A 16183-nucleotide genomic window follows, 5' to 3' on the forward strand; every position below is an offset into this window, starting at 1 on the left:
CGTACTGTAGTGCATTATATTCATTTCTACGTAATTGGACGTGCACGCCGGCGTGGTCCAAGCACCACAGGGTGCTTTTTCGGCGCCCACGTATCCAGTGTCGCTTGTTTCGGCTTAGGTACGCTCCATGGCCGTGTACAATTACCACCGGGCATCGGGAAGTGGGTATCATCTAAATCGTCCAGCACCTCGTTTCGGCGTTTCGGCGCAAGCGGCGAGCGTGGAACTGCACATGCTTCCCTCGTGACGCTGCGCGGCGAGCAAGGGGCCGCTTGAGAGGATCGTGCGGGGCTGCTGTCCTGTTTTTGCTTGTGTGCTTGTTTGTCCAGCTGCGCACGCATCGCGCGCTGCTTGTCTTTCGCACGCTCGAGAGCGCTCTGCATACTGCGCATTTGGTCAGCAAGCCGCTGGTCTTTTGCGCGCGTTTCCTGAAGCGCTTGGAGCGCTTCTGCTGCACGTTCCTCGGCCGCCCGCACAGAATCGCGTGCTGACGAAATACTTGCCTCTGCTTCCTGCTCACGCAGCGTTGCGCGTCGTATGGCATCCACGCTCGCACTTTTTGCGCTGGCCAGACCCTCATGGGCCCGTGCAAGATGATGTGCATGCTCACGCTCGAGCCGCACTCTTGTCTCCTCCAACGCAGCCGCTCGCTCTTCTGTAGCATTTTGCAGCGCAACACACTCGCGATACTTGGATTTGTAGGCGCGCTTCTCTTTTTCAAACTTGGCAACTTGCATATCAAGCTGCTTGCGCTCATCCTTCAGCGTTTCTGCCGTGCTACGCTGCATGGTCGCCGTTTTTTGCGTGTCACTGTAGGCTTTGGCGAGGGTCATGCATACGCCTTCCGTGTGCTCTACCATATCATGCAGCGACTGCATACCCTGGGTAATCGCTTCTTGTGCTCGTGCAGACTTGACTGCACCGCGCCTAATCGCGTCCTGCACATCCTGCGCTGCGCGACGTAGCGGCAATGCACGGATGCCGTGCGCAGCCATCGCATAGCTCTGCATTGCAAAAACAAAATCACACGCTGCATGAAGCACGTCGTCCTCTTCCCCGCTAAATTTTGCGCGGCATGCCGCAACATATTCGGCAAATCCCATGTCATCGTGGAGCCACAAGAGCAGGACTTGCTCGACATTTGCGGGTGCTTTGCACAGAGGGCATGCCGACGAGAGCGTACGCGGAGCTGGTCGTGCTAGCCATGTCTTTACGCACTCAGCATGAAATACATGCCCGCACGGAAGCGCTGCAGGCTGCCCTTTACCGTTGTACGGTTCCAAGCAGATCGCGCATCCCATTCCAGAGCAACACTTGTCGCGGTGTGGAACGCGTGCGCATTTGCCACGTGGACCTTGTATGGGTACGGCAAACAGTGCAAGCGTGGTTTGTCATCGAGCCCCGGACCAACGAGTGACCTTACCCCCGTGGCCGTGAAGCCAGAAGATGACGACAAGCGCGCCGAGCGCGCCGAATAAAGGGCGCGTACGCCGCCAGGATTGGGACTATATACTACGTAGTGGGCTTTCCGGAGGCATTGCCGGGTGTGCTGTATGTTTTTTTGGCGTTAGCTAACGATAGGCGAAAACGGCGATTGCCCCACTCGACCGCGTCAAGATTCTTTTCCAAGCGGCGAACCCAGAGTTTAAGAATTATAGCGGTACGTGGCACTGTGCATACTTACGTCAGGCCGGTGGCTCGGTGTTGTCCATGCCGCAAGACGGATCGTGCGGCAGCAAGGCTTTGCTGCGCTGTACCAGGGCCACACAGCGACGCTGCTGCGCATCTTTCCCTACGCCGCCATCAAATACATGACATACGATATGCTGCACGCAACTTTGATGCCTACATCCCAAAGCGAGACGTCCACAAAATTGTTCCTTGCCGGCAGTCTCTCTGGTGTGCTCTCCGTTTTTGTCACATACCCACTCGAATTGATTCGCGTACGGCTTGCTTTTGATACCAAAATTGTACACCACCAAGGCAGCTTGCGCTTCATCATCTCCTCCATCTTCCACGAAGGTACACAACAACATGAGTCCCGTTCTTCCGGTGTATCTGAACTCCTGTACCGATTCCCACTTTTGAAATTTTACCGCGGCTTTTTCGCTACGGTGCTGGGGATGATTCCATATGCAGGGACGTCGTTCTTGGTGTTTGGCCAGTGCAAGTCGTTTATGTACCGCACATTTCTTTACTGCGACTCCCATGGCGCGCCGCTTCGCGACAAGCGGGGCAAAAATCCGCTATTCAACGTGAGTCGCAGTGCTGTGGATCTGGCATCCGGCGCAATTGCAGGCGCAATATCACAAACGGCGTCGTACCCACTTGAGGTTGTCCGTCGTAGGCAGCAAGTTAGCGGGATCCTCTCTCCAGAGCGCATGCTCTCGCTTGGAGATACGATCAAATGGATTTACAACACGTCGGGGATCCGCGGCTTTTATACAGGTTTGTCGATTGGGTACATCAAAGTCGTGCCTATGACGGCCATCAGCTACGCTGTATGGTTTGGTATGAAACGGCAGCTGGGCATCCTATAGCGCATACATTCGTTTCTATATACCATAGTCGTATGATGCATATATGCTAATGCTTCTGGGGTGGCCAGCTCAGGCCTGGGCCAGCCCGACGACGCACCATACCCAGTGCTCGCTTGCGCTGCGGAGCTGTGTTGTTGGATGTAAAGCGCGCAAGCGGATGCGCTTGCGGCGCAGCACTGCTCGCGTTTTGTGTCGTGCTTGACATTGACCGTCGGTGGCCATGACTTTGCTGGAGATCAGCCGGCGCGGCGTGTGTTGAGCGCATGCCAAGATTCGACCCATGCTGCAACGCTGCCGAGCCGAGGGAGTTGAGTGCGCTCAGAAACCCGCTTTTGCTTGGAAGCCCGACATTGCCCATTTCGGAGCGCCATTGCAAAGCAGCGTTACGACATGCATCGAGTTTATCGAGAGATGTACACGTGTCGGAAAACTTGTACTCAATCCGGTTCTGCTGCAGTACTTCTTCGCTAGGTACCGAACGCTGGAGAATACGCGCAGTAGTATGAAGAAAATCTTGGATGAGCGGCGATGTAAAGCACCACATCACAGCATCTGTCTTTGTAGGCGCACTCAAACCAGTCCCGCCCCGGGAACAAGGAATGAGTGGGGTAACAAACATGCTCACCTTCTGGTTCCTCCATTCGCCAGCCATCATTCGACGCTTTGTGCTGCAAAGATACAGGTTAGAGGCGGCGCGCGTCATGGCGACGTACAAAAGCCGCCGCTCTTCAGCAATCATTTCCGGCGTGGTGGATCGGTAAAAAGGAAACGTGCCGTCCTCTACAGCAGCGACAAATACGATGGGCCATTCAAGGCCTTTTGCGGCATGGCACGTCGCAATGGTTACTTTATCGTTTGTATCATCGTCGGTCCTATCCGTTGCAAGCGCACTCGACTCGAGAAACGTGCGCAGCGGCGTGGGCTCTTCCTCCTGCTCCTCTGGATCGAGCTTTGTACGTTTGGGAGGCAGGTAGAGCTCTTCACGCTCATCGTCACCCGCACACAACGCTGCAAAAGTTAGCAGCTCGCGCACATTTTCCCAGCGCGACGCAAAATCTCCCTCGCGTTCCAAATATGTCTTGTACTCCGTTACTTCGATAACACATGTTAGCAGTTCATTCACAGACAGTCCTTGCTGGACGCGCTCGCGCAGCTTGTTCATTACAGAAACAAAAGTGTCGATGCCATAAAGCGCCCTGCCGTGAACTGACAATTCGGAGGTGCGCGCGGAAATCTGCTCGAGCACCGAGTAAATGGGTATGCGCTGCGCTGAGGCAAGTCCACTCACTGCACTGATCGTTGCCTTTCCAATACCGCGTTTTGGGACATTCAAGATGCGCAACAAGCCAGGAGCATAGGCTGGGTTATCGAGCACGCGTAAGTAAGCGACCAAATCCTTGATTTCCACACGATCAAAAAACTGTTGGCCGCCAAGCATGCGATAAGGAATGCGCCGTCTACGCAGCGCTGCTTCGAAGCCACGGCTGAGCGCGTTGAAGCGCAATAATATGCAAAAGTCGGCGTAGCGGAGCATGGGGCGCGCAAGCTGCATTTGGCGCTCTATTTCCAGCGCCACATACTCGGTCTCTTCCAGCTCTGTATCAAACGTGCGAAAAGTGACTGGCGCTCCTTCAGCCTGTGCAGTATACAAGCCCTTGTTGATTCGCATGCGATCCTGTTGCACAACCTTGAGCGAGGCATCGAGAATTGCACCCGTGCTCCGAAAATTTTCCTCCAAATAGATGCGCTTTATTCCAGAAAAGTCGTGAACCATTTTCTCCAAATTACTCACCTCGGCATTCCGCCAGCTGTAGATGCTCTGGTCCGGATCGCCGACGATGCTAACGCGTCCGGACGCCGCAGAAAGACGCTGCATAAGCGCGTATTGTATAGCATTCGTATCTTGAAACTCGTCCACAAGCACATGCTCTATCTTGCTGCACACGCCAGGGTGCAGGCAAAAAAGCCGCTCGGCGTACAGTAACAAATCGTCAAAGTCACACGCTTTGCTACCGCGCAGGTACAGCTCGTAATCCTTGTACACATTTGCCATTGCCGTATGCCGATCCATGTTGCCTGGCGCATTTGGGCACGCTTTGCGAAACGCCTCGGCAGTCTGCAGCCGTGCTTTGGCGCGCGAAATTTCGGTTCTGGCCTCCTCGGCCTTGATGGTCACGCCGCTCTCTTTGAGCATGTCTGCTTGCTGTTCAATCACGCCTTTTATAATCCGTATGCTATTGTTAGCATGTCTAGGTACGCACGAATCATCCGAGTCGCAAATAGTAAAATTGTTCGCCAAGCCTACAAGACGTCCATACCTGCGCAGAAACTTGACACAGAGCGCGTGAAATGTGCCGAGCAAAAGCCGATCCGTCATGGACGGGCCAATGTACGCACTAATCCTACTGCGCATCTCCCTCGCTGCCCTATTCGTAAATGTCACCACCACACAGTTCTCTGGCTTGATCGGGCGTCGGTCCGCATCACCCAGCACAAGCCATGCAGCGCGCATTGTCAACACCCGCGTCTTGCCAGAGCCAGGGCCCGCCAAGATCTGCAGCGGCCTTTCAGGGTCCCATACAGCCGCATGCCGCTGCGACGGCGAAAGGCTATCGAGCGCGAGCCGCCGAAGCGTATCCGCATTGCTCATGCCGCAAGACACAAACGCGCAGCGTTACGGTGGAGGTGCATTAGCACGTGGTTTTGTGCATGGTCCAGCACGCGTAGCCTTGCAAACTCTCGCCATTACTTTGAATATGGGCAACGGGGATGCGGACGACCAATCCGTGCGGCATTTGTCTCAGACATCGTCTCATAGCGTAGAAAACACGTCTGCGGAGCCTCTCAAGGGCGCTACATCGCCTTTGAAATTGCACCAGCCCAGCGCCCCACAAATGCCCCAACAATCGGCGCAGACGCCGGCGGTGCCTGCAGCGAACGGAGACGAGACGCACAGCACACCGACGCATGCTCAGAGCCACGAAGCTGCATCAAACCACGTACTGGACTATGCGGCTGCGGCCCAGTCCGGCACGGCGCCAAAAAGCACACGGGCCCTTTTGCCGCCGCTGTTTGATATTCCCAAGGACCCCATTGCGGCGTCGTCGCGCCCAATTAGCGAAGAAGCCGTCATGGCTGTCGAGTCAGCGCTTGGAGATGAGTCTGCCGATAAAAACACGTCTGCATCGCGGCAAGCGTCCCACGGCACGCTTGCGTATACACGCGCAGACCTCTACCGTTTCCTTGCATCTCTGCCGTTTCCAGTGCACAAAATTCTCCCACGCGTTCTTGTCAACTCAGCAGCACGTGTCCTGTTACTGCGGCGCTTGCTTGCGACTGAGATGGCGTACGATGTCTTGCTTTTGTTCTGGCGCGGTGTTGTAAACCTTTTCTTTCGCGAAGTCCAGCCGCGCTCTGCGTATCAAATTCCGCGCGAAGGTCCCGTCATTTTTGTCGCGGCACCGCATCACAATCAGTTTCTTGATCCGTTGCTCCTTGCGTCCGAGGTGCGCTCAAACTCGGGGCGCCGCGTCTCGTTTCTCATTGCGCAAAAAAGTCTAGATCGCAAGTTTATCGGCACCATGGCGCGCATGTTCCAGAGCATTCCTGTCAGTCGCGCGGCTGACTATGCAAAAGCGGGTCGCGGTACCGTGGGCGTGACGGCGGCGGATGCCACGCTTTTGCAAGGGTGTGATACTGAATTTACAAAGCAAGCCATGGTGCGCGGCCAAATTTTGCTGTCGAAAGAGACTGAGTATGCGGCTGCGGAAGTGGTCGAGATACTGAGCGACACAGAATTGCGGATTAAGGCACCCTTTATCAATAATGCAGCGGTGGAACTGCTGCAAAGCCGGCAGGGTGCAGAGTACAAGTGCTTGCCGTTTGTCGACCAACAAAAGATGTACACCAAGGTATTTGACTGTCTGTCCGAGAACGGGTGCATTGGCATTTTTCCTGAGGGCGGTAGCCATGACCGCACAGACCTTCTACCACTCAAGGCCGGTGTCGTGGTGATGGCGCTCGGCGCAATTGCAAATAATCCGGCATTGAATGTCAAGATTGTGCCTGTGGGCATGTCTTACTTTCACCCGCACAAGTTTCGCTCGCGTGCCGTTGTCGAGTTTGGCAAGCCACTCAGTGTTCCTCATGGTATGGTCGAGATGTTCAAGCGTGGTGGTGCTGAGAAGCGCAAAGCGATTACCGATATGCTCGACATGGTGTACGATGGTATCAAGAGCGTTACTATACGTGCACCGGATTACGAGACGCTCATGGTGATTCAAGCAGGGCGCCGCCTGATTAAAGTACCAGGACAGCGCCCGAGTCTGGGCGACGTAGTGCGCCTTAACCGCTTGCTCATTATGGGTTACCTGCGCTGTCAAGACCATCCATCGGTTGTGCGTCTCCGCAAAGCCGTGCTTACCTACAACGATCACCTGAAACAAGTGGGAATTCGCGATCATCAAGTCGAGCGTGCGAATCGCTCTGCATTTTCAAATGTGGTGCTTCTGCTTTATCGCCTCGGTATGCTCACGGTGTGGACGACGTGTGCTCTTCCAGGCGCGGTGCTCAACGCGCCCATCATTATCCTCGCCAAAGTTGTGAGCAAGATCAAAGCAAAAGAGGCGCTTGCTGCATCACAAGTTAAGTTAAAAGGGCGCGACGTGCTTGCAACGTGGAAAGTGCTTGTTTCTCTCGTCGTCACACCGATTTTGTACATGTCGTACGCAGGGATTGCGACTGCATTCGTGTGGCGAAAGCCCAACGTTCGCCTTATCCACAAGCGTCTTATGCCACTCTACGTACTTATTGGATTGCCATGCATGGCGTACTCGACGCTCAAATTTAGCGAGGTGGGGATCGACGTGTACAAATCGTTGCCACCGCTCCTTTCTTCCCTCGTGCCAGGCAGGCGCAAAGTGGTTGACGCATTGCAGCAAGAACGGCAAAGCCTTGCAGAGCAAATGTATGCGGTGATTGAGGAGCTCGGGCCGGATGTGTTTAATATGGACGATATCCACATGCAGACACCGTCGGCGAGTGCGCCGCCGCCGGACGAACAGACCCAGGATACGATGCTTTTCCGGGGCCGAACTCTTTCGGAGCGCGGATCGCTCTCGCACCCGCTAACCTTTATTGACGAACTCGTATTTGGATGGGGAAGCGCGAGGCGGCAAAGGGATAGCGAGTACGAGACCTTGCTTGATGAAGACAACGTGAATGAGGCGGAAATGCATGACGTTGTACAAGCTGGACTGGACCAGGCTTCGGAGAAACGCCGTCGCCGGTCCAACTCCCAGGACTACCGGCTGCGCCGCTCACCTTTGGCGGAAGTATACGCATTTTCCAGCGCGAACAATAATGCGACGCCCAAGTAGTTAGTCTTTTTTTGATAACGTAGTAGATACATGCAGCACTGCACATTGGTTGAGGGTTGGGAGTGCGGTACGAAGCGTAACATTTGCCGCTTGCTGTGTACGCATGCAGCTCACTACATAGTACTAAGACCCGCCATTTTACAGCGTAATAGCTTCCTAACAACTACGCAATTGTAATATCCTACTTGCGGATCTCAAATGGGAACGGCAGCGACGACGTACTCACGTCATGGTCCTTGATATACATCATATCCACGTTTTCCACATGTGCATGACTCGGACCCGTGTGCAAAAATGTGCGTCTGTTGTTAGCAAATCTCTCTCGCGCACAGTTTGGCAATGGGATCCGCGGCGCCAGCGGCTTCGCCTACAACGGAACCATCCGAGTCATTGCGCACCCATCCACGCAGACCAAGCGTGTGCGCTTCACTCATGGTACTCTTGCGAAAAGTGACACCCTGCACAGACCCAGTAACTAGTGTAAGCGCTCATGACAGCGTACCGCGAAAGTAAATGTACGACGAGGACATGCTTGCGAACGCACGAATACAAGCAGGCGTGCACGGTTGGCACAGTGGTTAGTAAGCAACACAACCGCGCGCGCGCGCGTCTTTGGAGTCCGCCATGGCGTCCACACCGCGGAAAACCTCGACGCCGATCCGGCGTATTTCGAGCGGCTCTTTCTTGCCGCTCGGATCGCGGTCACAGCATCCGCATACCCCGCTGTCTTTTCTTGCGGACGAAGCGCTGCCTATCCTTGCCGAGGAGATGAGTGCGCTGCAAGAGAATTTGCAGCAGACGCTTGAGATCCAGCATGCGCTTTCGACGTTTAACGAGGGATTTGCGACGTTTTTGTATGGGATTAAAATGAACGCATTCTGTGTAGAGTGGCCGGAGGCACCATCCGAAGAGGATATTCTGCGTGTCCAGGCACGGCGTGGTATGTTGTGGAGTTTGCTCACGTTAGCACTTTCGGCCGCAGTACCGATGCCCGCACAAGTAGAATACGATGCAGAGGCGGACCAGACATACAGGACAGATACGGATGCGGAAAGCGGGCCAATTCGGCAACGCAAGCAATCGGTGCGCCAAAGCACGGTACCGCGTGCCCAACAAACAGCGAAAGAGTCGCGCGCGTTGTTGCGGTCTAGTAAGAGTGTTTCTAAAAGCACCACGTCGACCGCTCCTGTAAGTCCCCCAAAACAACGCATTCCAACTGCCCTTCAGCGGCGGCGCAAGGTACGTCATTGCGCTCTACTCACTATAGGCATTTGCCGACCAAGTGTTGGATACAATGCCGCTCGAATACCGGAATGGAGAACAGGTATGGTTGCTCTAACGCTCACACACAGCAACGCGAGGTAGTTCAGAGTGTGATTCTTGCGCTGCTTTCTGCAAGTGGCACAGGCTTGCGCGGTATGTGTATATCCATGCTCACCCTAGTTGCGGATATTGCAAAACAGCCCGTGCTGCCAGCAGGCAAAGTCAACAAAGCTTTGATTGCACTACTTGCCGCAAACCATGTGGTACGCGCCTCGAATAATGTATGTGTATGTTTATACTGACCGCAGGGCGTCGTCTATCGACTTAATCAGCAGCGGTACCCGGATGCTCCATAGATTAAAGGCCCGCGTCGCGCATCCAACGCTCAACTTCCTTAATTAAGCCTTCCTTTTCATTCCATTCGTCTGGCATCATGGTCGCCTTCTTTGCGCCGCGCATGGCATCGGCCCACTCAGGCGCCTGAGAAGTGGTTTGCGGAATGACTAAAACGGGCGTGTTGGATGGCCAGTCTGCGCCATCGACCAGTTCGGTCTTGTCAGGGTGCAGCATAACAAGGCCAGACATGGGGCCACGCTTTCCAAAAAAGAGACCGCCCGTGCCGAGATAGGACGGCACCACCGCGTTCCCCTGATCGCGCAAGAAGACAACCGGCTGACGCTGGAGGGAGCTAAGGCGGACCTGCTCCGTGACCTCGTCGGCAAGCATCTTTTCGTTCGAAACATCTTTTTGCGGGTTTTTGGGCAACTCCACATTCAGATCAATACAATCGTAGCCCGCCTCGCGGAAGTACATGATCCATGATTGCCAGTCGCTGCGCTTCACGCCAAGTGGGCCCGCGCTCACAAACACGAGCGTGTACGGCTGCTTCGTCATTGCTGCAGGAGAAGCCTCGCGCAAAATGGAGCCAGAATCAGTCGTGCTAAGCAGATTGCCGTTGCGCGCACTCGTAAAGAAACCAAGCATGGAAGCAGAGAGTGTGGCCGCAAAGAACGGTGCCTTACTCCATGGGGAGAAGCGTTGGTGGATCCGAGGCGAGCGCACAGCAGCACGAGATCCGCACGTACGAATCCCTGCACGAGCACCTTCACATGAAAATGCATGCAGACTGAGACGTGCAGGCTGCAAACCCCGGCTCAAAAGTGGGGCAGACATCGTAGGTGGAGAGGCAAGGAGCGGCCCGGGACAAAGAACATCACGTGGTCCGTGCGTAACAAGGCACAATCGTTTCTTTCACAATGCAGTGTCCTCGCTGCACAAACGTATATAGAGTCGTGTAGGGTGAGATCAGTTGGTATCATGTCACTGTTGAAATTACTATTACCACCGTTGTTCCAGCTACTATGCCTCATTTTGGTTTTCATCTCGCTCCTAAGCCCCGCACCGTACCACAGCTCAAGCATCTCGTTGATCTACATCAGCCCTGCGCCAATGAAAAATGCGACACGCACGCCAACAGTGTCTACAGAGGTAGCAACCGTCGAAGATGTGTCTAGCATCCACCCCAGCTTGACAGTATCGCCATTCCCGTCCAATACAGATATGCAAGCCAATACCATGGAGCTTGGATTCCCTTCGGCAACGCTCGCAAAGAGTCAAACAAGTGAGCCCAGTGCCCGCTTGCGTATGCAGCGCCGCGACATAAGCAGTGTGGCAGGACAGCAGCCCATGAGCAACATTCGATTCTCGATAGGGCTCCTTGGCTCTTGCTACACAAATGCAGACAATGTATATGAATGCACGTCTGCGCGTATCCCACCACACTTTAATACATCCATGCTGGAAAATAATGCCGGAGTGCACATGAACACCGAAGGATTGCCGCAAAAGCTTGGGATCGAGCCGGTGCTGGTGCTTCTTTGCTTTCTCGTCTTATGCTGCACTAGTGCATGGCATTTTCGGCGCGTACATCGCCAGGCAACAAAAAAAACAATGTCCTCAGCACGCTTGATACTCACATATAGAGTGATTACGCATGTACAGGATGTGATGGCGCTTGTCCTCCTGCTTGATATAATCGCGCTGCGTGTACACATCGCACGTGCTGCCGACGAGTTCAATACGCTCAACAAGGACCAAGCGTTGGGCCCAGCTGCGCTTTCTCAACCATCGCAGATACCATTATCCTTGACAGCAAATGCCGGAACTGCGTTTAGCTGCATATGTTTCTCAGCAATTGTGTTTGCACTTTTGTCTGCGTGGGAGCGGCACTGCCTAAAGCGAGAAACCAAAACAGATGCAGCGCATCATGACGCCCCCATGTGGTGGTCGCGCCTCACATGCGCTCCTCTTTCCGAGTTCGTGCATCCCAAGAAACGTTTAAGCATATCTGCGCCAATGCCCATATCGTCTGTGCCAAAGTACACGCCGTATGCGCCGCCTTGACGGTTCAGGCACATTTAGTAAAATCGTATGTGAGGTCCCGCGTAGTTGCGCAACGACACATCTACGTACAACAATGGCGAAGAAAACGGTCTTGATTTCGGGCGGCAGCCGCGGACTTGGATTTGCTATGGCTAAGCTTCTGATCAATGGTTCTGAAAAGATTGCGCCCAGCAACGTTGTTACGCTCTCGCGCTCGTTCACCGACGAACTTCGCGAGCTCGCTGAAACTCCAGAGGGTAAGTCCTCGCTCGCAGTGATGCAGGGCGATGTGACGAGCTTAGAGGACAACAAGCGCGCCGTCCAAAAGGCAGTTTCCGAATTTGGACAGCTCAATGCGCTTATCTTAAACGCGGGAATCCTTTGTGCAGACAAATTGGCAGATCTGGTGCGTGCCCTTGCAATACTGACCGCAGGAACACGAACGATTTATGCACGCCATCAATGTGAATACTGCGTCTTTGATTGTCACATTACAGGCATCTTTGCCGGAGCTGCGAAAGCAGCACGGAAACGTCGTGTTCGTAAGCAGTGGCTCAGCTGTCTCGGGGTCCAGTTCCTGGGGCGCGTACAGGTACGCAACCTTTCTTGCTGACAATAGCGCATCAAAGGCTGCAATGAACTCGATTGCACGCACGTTGGCAACGGAGGAGACGGAGGTGGCGTCTTTCCCAGTTCGACCTGGTGTTGTCGATACCAATATGCAGAGCGAAATTCGCAGTGCGGAGCACATTGCGCCCGAAATGCGTGCCAAGTTTGTGGAAATGCACAAAAACGGTAAGCTTCTTCCTCCTGAAAAGCCTGCACATGTGCTGGCAGCGCTGGCACTTGGCGGCACCAGGAACGAGCCGAAGAATGCACAAGGTGTTGAGATCGGCGCGACCGGCACATTCTGTTCGTGGGACGATGAGGCGCTGGCACAATACCAGCTTTAAATTTTATAACTGCTTGGTCGGACATGCCTTGTGAAACGCATGTATATGCGCACAACATGGCGCTTCACGATCGAGCACCTCCACTTTAGTGTCGTAGTATCTCCAACTTTTCCATGACGGTACGTGCAGCCACGCGTCGGAATGCTTCAGTCGCGTTAAGCACTGTTACAATATATCGTGTGTGGTTGCGCCAGGCGTCTCTGTTTGCATATACTTGGCGTGATCCGTACCTGTACGAGGCACACAAATGGATGGCGCGACGTGCAGTAGAAGCAATGCGCACAGAAAAGTCAGATTCTCTCAGCCGGACGCGCCGCGCAACGCTGTGTCATACAAAAATTCGTCAGCTAGCAGATGCCAATACAGGATGGCCGCATGCAGTTGAGCGAGCGCTTGACTTGGCGTATGGCCGTCGCGGCCCACTGAGACATGCAATGATGCAGGTACGATTTTACGCGCTTACAATAGACACTTGTCCCCCCACATCCGAGCCCCGCTGTCGGCGATGAGGAGAAGTACGCACCGCGGCAGCGTCTTCCCTGCATCTCACCCATTCTACGCACGCTGCTACTCACTACGGCGCAGCGCGGCGCACCGGTCCGTGCGAGTGCGTTAGAATGTCCTACCAAGCTTGCAAACGCTCTCGATTCTGCTGCACGCGTGCCTGGGAAGTACGTGTCGCGCCGTAGAGTGGCAAACGCGCATTGGCAGTCACTTACTCTGCATATGGCAAAGTTGCGCGTTCCGCTCGGCTTGCAAATGACCAATGATCCAGAGTGGAATGATGCGCACACACGCCTCTATACTGGGATGGAAAAAAATGCCGCATCCCCGGGAACGACTGTGCCCAAGCGTCTACAAACATCGAAACAAGCGTCTACTACCCAGACAAGATTGGTTTCACACTTCCTTCGTGCGGCACAAGCCCAGGCCTACACGATGGCTTCGGCTACCGCGGCACGTGTGCCAAAAACCCTGCGAAAGAATGGCTGGACACGAAAACGGAAAGCGTACACTGTATCGTCACGCGCACAGCGGCGCATGTGGGCACGCATACTTGCGAAAAGTCCAATTCTGCGTTTTGAGGGCGCGGAGGATGCATCGAGCCGTGCACAAACCTTGCAATTTGCGAAAGAGCAACAGGAGCTGGCGCTCAAATCCAAGGCGCGGCCGTGGCGCGAATCTAATACGGGACTGCTTGTCTCCAAGGAGCTACATGCACTATCTCCCAAATCTCTACGCGTCACTTTCTCTTCACACGCGTTACATACCGCCAAAGGCGCGCGACGTTCCCCACGTTCCGCCGCAAGCCCCGCCGAGAAGGCATGGCTTAGTGGATCACGTGATAGTTGAGATACTGTGCGCTGCCCATGCGGCGTTTCTTAGCGATGCTTGGCGCGCGGTGTCTGTGGACGCCACGAGTATACCAACCGTGCGCCGCACGGGCGCATGTGCGCTGTGCAACCCGATTATTTTCCTACTTAAATAACAGGCGTGAGCAGAAAGACGTGCCCCCTAACAAAACGCCGCGGATGGATGCGATGCCAGGGTTATTTTTTTCAAACGCCGCGCTGAAAGTTCGCGCAGATCCGACCGCGGTGCGCGAGTCGGTAGCAAAGATAGTTGCGGACAAATACAAGCCCGCGACCGATGACCCCATGTGTGTCGAGCTTCTCCCTTCGGAGCCGGTAAAAACAATCAAGGACAATATACCGCCGCCAGGCTACGTTGAGCAGCGAAGACCGACTGTGCTGAGCACGCTGCGAGTGTACCGCCAGCTATCCAAATTAAGACTGACATTTCTTGTTGTACTCACGGGTATGATGGGATACGTTCTTTGTCCTGCATCATGTGCGGCAGCAACGACGATCCCTCCCGTCGTACGGCTGCTGGCACTCGCCAGCGGGATTGCACTCTGTTCCACCTCGGCAAACACACTTAATCAAATTTTCGAGGCACCGTATGATGCACAGATGGCGCGAACCAAGGCGCGGCCATTGCCGCGGCGGGCCGTATCGCCGGGGCACGCTTACGGCTTTGCACTTGCCAGCGGTCTTAGCGGCGTCACAATCCTCGTAACGCTAATCAATCCACTCACTGCGGCGCTGGGTGCACTCAATATCGTGCTCTACTCTTTTATGTACACGCCTATGAAACGCCTCAGTATTGCGAATACGTGGGTCGGCGCGCTGGTTGGTGCGTTGCCGCCCCTCATGGGCTGGGCTTCATGTACAGGGACGTTGAGCAATCCAGCCGATGCTTCAGCGTGGGTGCTTGCAGGGATCTTGTTTGCTTGGCAATTCCCGCATTTTAATGCACTCTCGTACGTGACTGGAAACGAGTATGCTCGCGGTGGGTACCGGATGATGGCCGTAACGAATCCGGCGCTGAACCGGCGCGTTGCACTACGCTACGCAATCGCGCTCATCCCACTTTGCTCTGTTGCTCTGCCTTTGACACAGACAGTACAGCCAATGTTGTACGCGACACTAAGCCTGATTCCCAACTTACTGTTCACCTACTACACGGCGCGATTTTGGCGCATCCCAAATGAAAAGACGGCGCGTGCGTGCTTCTGGTTTAGTCTTGTGCATTTGCCTGCAGTAATGCTGCTTGCGATGTCTTGTAAATACGAGTTGTGGCAGGACTGGTTCACGGAACGGTATATAGCGTAGATCATGACGCGGGACGCAATACTACGGAATCACACAATGTATTCAAGCCGCGCTGCCATACTTGTGTATCCCATTCGTAGCCACCAGCGCGATATTGCGACACTGCACTAGCGTCGACAAGTTCGGGCCGCAGCCATGGATCGACGTAACCATCGCCGCCAAGACCGCCAAGTTTGGCAGGGGTATTGCGCACTGTGCAAAGATCGCTGCCGTCACGCAGCGTTGCAAATGGGCCACAAAAATCAGATGCCAATACCTTGCGGATATACTCTGTTTCAAGGGGGGTATAGGTGGTGCGTGGCGCAACCCGTTTTTGCAGCGCCTCTTCGTACTGCTGCATTCGTGTCTGTTCCTTTTCTTCGCGTAATGCGGCTTCTTTCGCTCGCTTGTCTATACGTCGTTGACGCTCCTTCACCACTTCTTCAATGCTGGTTCCGTTCGTAAGCATCGCCATCATTTCTTTTTCATCTGCATCGCGCGCAGCTTGCTCGCGCTCTTGCTCTTCCATCACACGTTTCGTGCGCATCTGGCGTTCCTGCTTCGCGGCCTCGTCTGCTTGATGCTGACGCTGTGATTCTTGCTCTCGAAATTGTAAATGGGCGGCAATCTGTGCTTTATTCAGCGCCTCGTACTGCGCAAGGCGCGCTTGGGTATGCTCGACATCAACCTTATTGACAAGGTTAAACGTAATTTCCTCAAATTCTTCCAAGTAGTCATTGTATGCTTTCAATGAAGGAAATTCGTTTGGTTTACGATTGAACAGCTTTGATACACGCTTCCGCACATCGACCTCCTCTTCCACACGCAAATCTTGGAACGTCTGTGCACTAAATTGCTGCTTGCGCACAATCTGGCCACACTCGGGGCACGCAGCGGGACCAAGAGAGAAGAGACGATCTATGCATGATTCACACATTTTGTGGTAGCATGGACTTACCATGAGACGCAGACGCGGCGATAAGTAACGGTCTGTTTTGCATTGGGGGCATTTG

General features: G+C 54.4%; 9 protein-coding genes across 9 annotated transcripts; 5 read left to right on the forward strand and 4 right to left on the reverse strand.

Moving 5' to 3' along the window:
• Nucleotides 1-26: 26 nt before the first annotated feature.
• On the reverse strand, nt 27-1103 carry MVES1_000086 (uncharacterized protein; the record flags this gene model as incomplete). The annotated part of the gene is made up of 1 exon (XM_056204948.1): nt 27-1103. The coding sequence occupies one exon, from the start codon at nt 1101-1103 to the stop codon at nt 27-29; it is 1077 nt and encodes a 358-aa protein (XP_056060923.1).
• A 343-nt stretch (nt 1104-1446) lies between these two features.
• Nucleotides 1447-2540, forward strand: LEU5 (coenzyme A transporter; the record flags this gene model as incomplete). Its single annotated transcript, XM_056204949.1, has 3 exons — nt 1447-1551; nt 1582-1660; nt 1690-2540. 3 exons carry the CDS (start codon nt 1447-1449, stop codon nt 2538-2540), a joined length of 1035 nt encoding a protein of 344 aa, XP_056060924.1.
• Nucleotides 2541-2586: 46 nt separating this feature from the next.
• Nucleotides 2587-5190, reverse strand: srs2 (DNA helicase; the record flags this gene model as incomplete). Its single annotated transcript, XM_056204950.1, has 1 exon — nt 2587-5190. The coding sequence occupies one exon, from the start codon at nt 5188-5190 to the stop codon at nt 2587-2589; it is 2604 nt and encodes an 867-aa protein (XP_056060925.1).
• Nucleotides 5191-5296: 106 nt separating this feature from the next.
• MVES1_000089 (uncharacterized protein) lies at nt 5297-7918 on the forward strand (the record flags this gene model as incomplete). The annotated part of the gene is made up of 1 exon (XM_056204951.1): nt 5297-7918. One exon carries the CDS (start codon nt 5297-5299, stop codon nt 7916-7918), a length of 2622 nt encoding a protein of 873 aa, XP_056060926.1.
• A 624-nt stretch (nt 7919-8542) lies between these two features.
• On the forward strand, nt 8543-9509 carry DAM1 (DASH complex subunit dam1; the record flags this gene model as incomplete). The annotated part of the gene is made up of 6 exons (XM_056204952.1): nt 8543-9106; nt 9146-9157; nt 9186-9242; nt 9271-9334; nt 9362-9466; nt 9490-9509. The coding sequence occupies 6 exons, from the start codon at nt 8543-8545 to the stop codon at nt 9507-9509; spliced, it is 822 nt and encodes a 273-aa protein (XP_056060927.1).
• Nucleotides 9510-9538: 29 nt separating this feature from the next.
• MVES1_000091 (uncharacterized protein) lies at nt 9539-10165 on the reverse strand (the record flags this gene model as incomplete). Its single annotated transcript, XM_056204953.1, has 1 exon — nt 9539-10165. One exon carries the CDS (start codon nt 10163-10165, stop codon nt 9539-9541), a length of 627 nt encoding a protein of 208 aa, XP_056060928.1.
• A 1492-nt stretch (nt 10166-11657) lies between these two features.
• Nucleotides 11658-12516, forward strand: MVES1_000092 (uncharacterized protein; the record flags this gene model as incomplete). The annotated part of the gene is made up of 3 exons (XM_056204954.1): nt 11658-11969; nt 11998-12155; nt 12183-12516. The coding sequence occupies 3 exons, from the start codon at nt 11658-11660 to the stop codon at nt 12514-12516; spliced, it is 804 nt and encodes a 267-aa protein (XP_056060929.1).
• Nucleotides 12517-13886: 1370 nt separating this feature from the next.
• On the forward strand, nt 13887-15191 carry COX10_1 (heme o synthase; the record flags this gene model as incomplete). The annotated part of the gene is made up of 2 exons (XM_056204955.1): nt 13887-13893; nt 14104-15191. The coding sequence occupies 2 exons, from the start codon at nt 13887-13889 to the stop codon at nt 15189-15191; spliced, it is 1095 nt and encodes a 364-aa protein (XP_056060930.1).
• A 1-nt stretch (nt 15192) lies between these two features.
• Nucleotides 15193-16131, reverse strand: TFB3 (TFIIH/NER complex subunit; the record flags this gene model as incomplete). Its single annotated transcript, XM_056204956.1, has 1 exon — nt 15193-16131. The coding sequence occupies one exon, from the start codon at nt 16129-16131 to the stop codon at nt 15193-15195; it is 939 nt and encodes a 312-aa protein (XP_056060931.1).
• Between the last annotated feature and the right edge of the window lie 52 nt (nt 16132-16183).

The sequence above is a fragment of the Malassezia vespertilionis genome, chromosome 1, assembly GCF_029542925.1.
Source record: "Malassezia vespertilionis chromosome 1, complete sequence".
In the NCBI taxonomy this organism is placed as follows: Eukaryota; Fungi; Basidiomycota; class Malasseziomycetes; order Malasseziales; family Malasseziaceae; genus Malassezia; species Malassezia vespertilionis.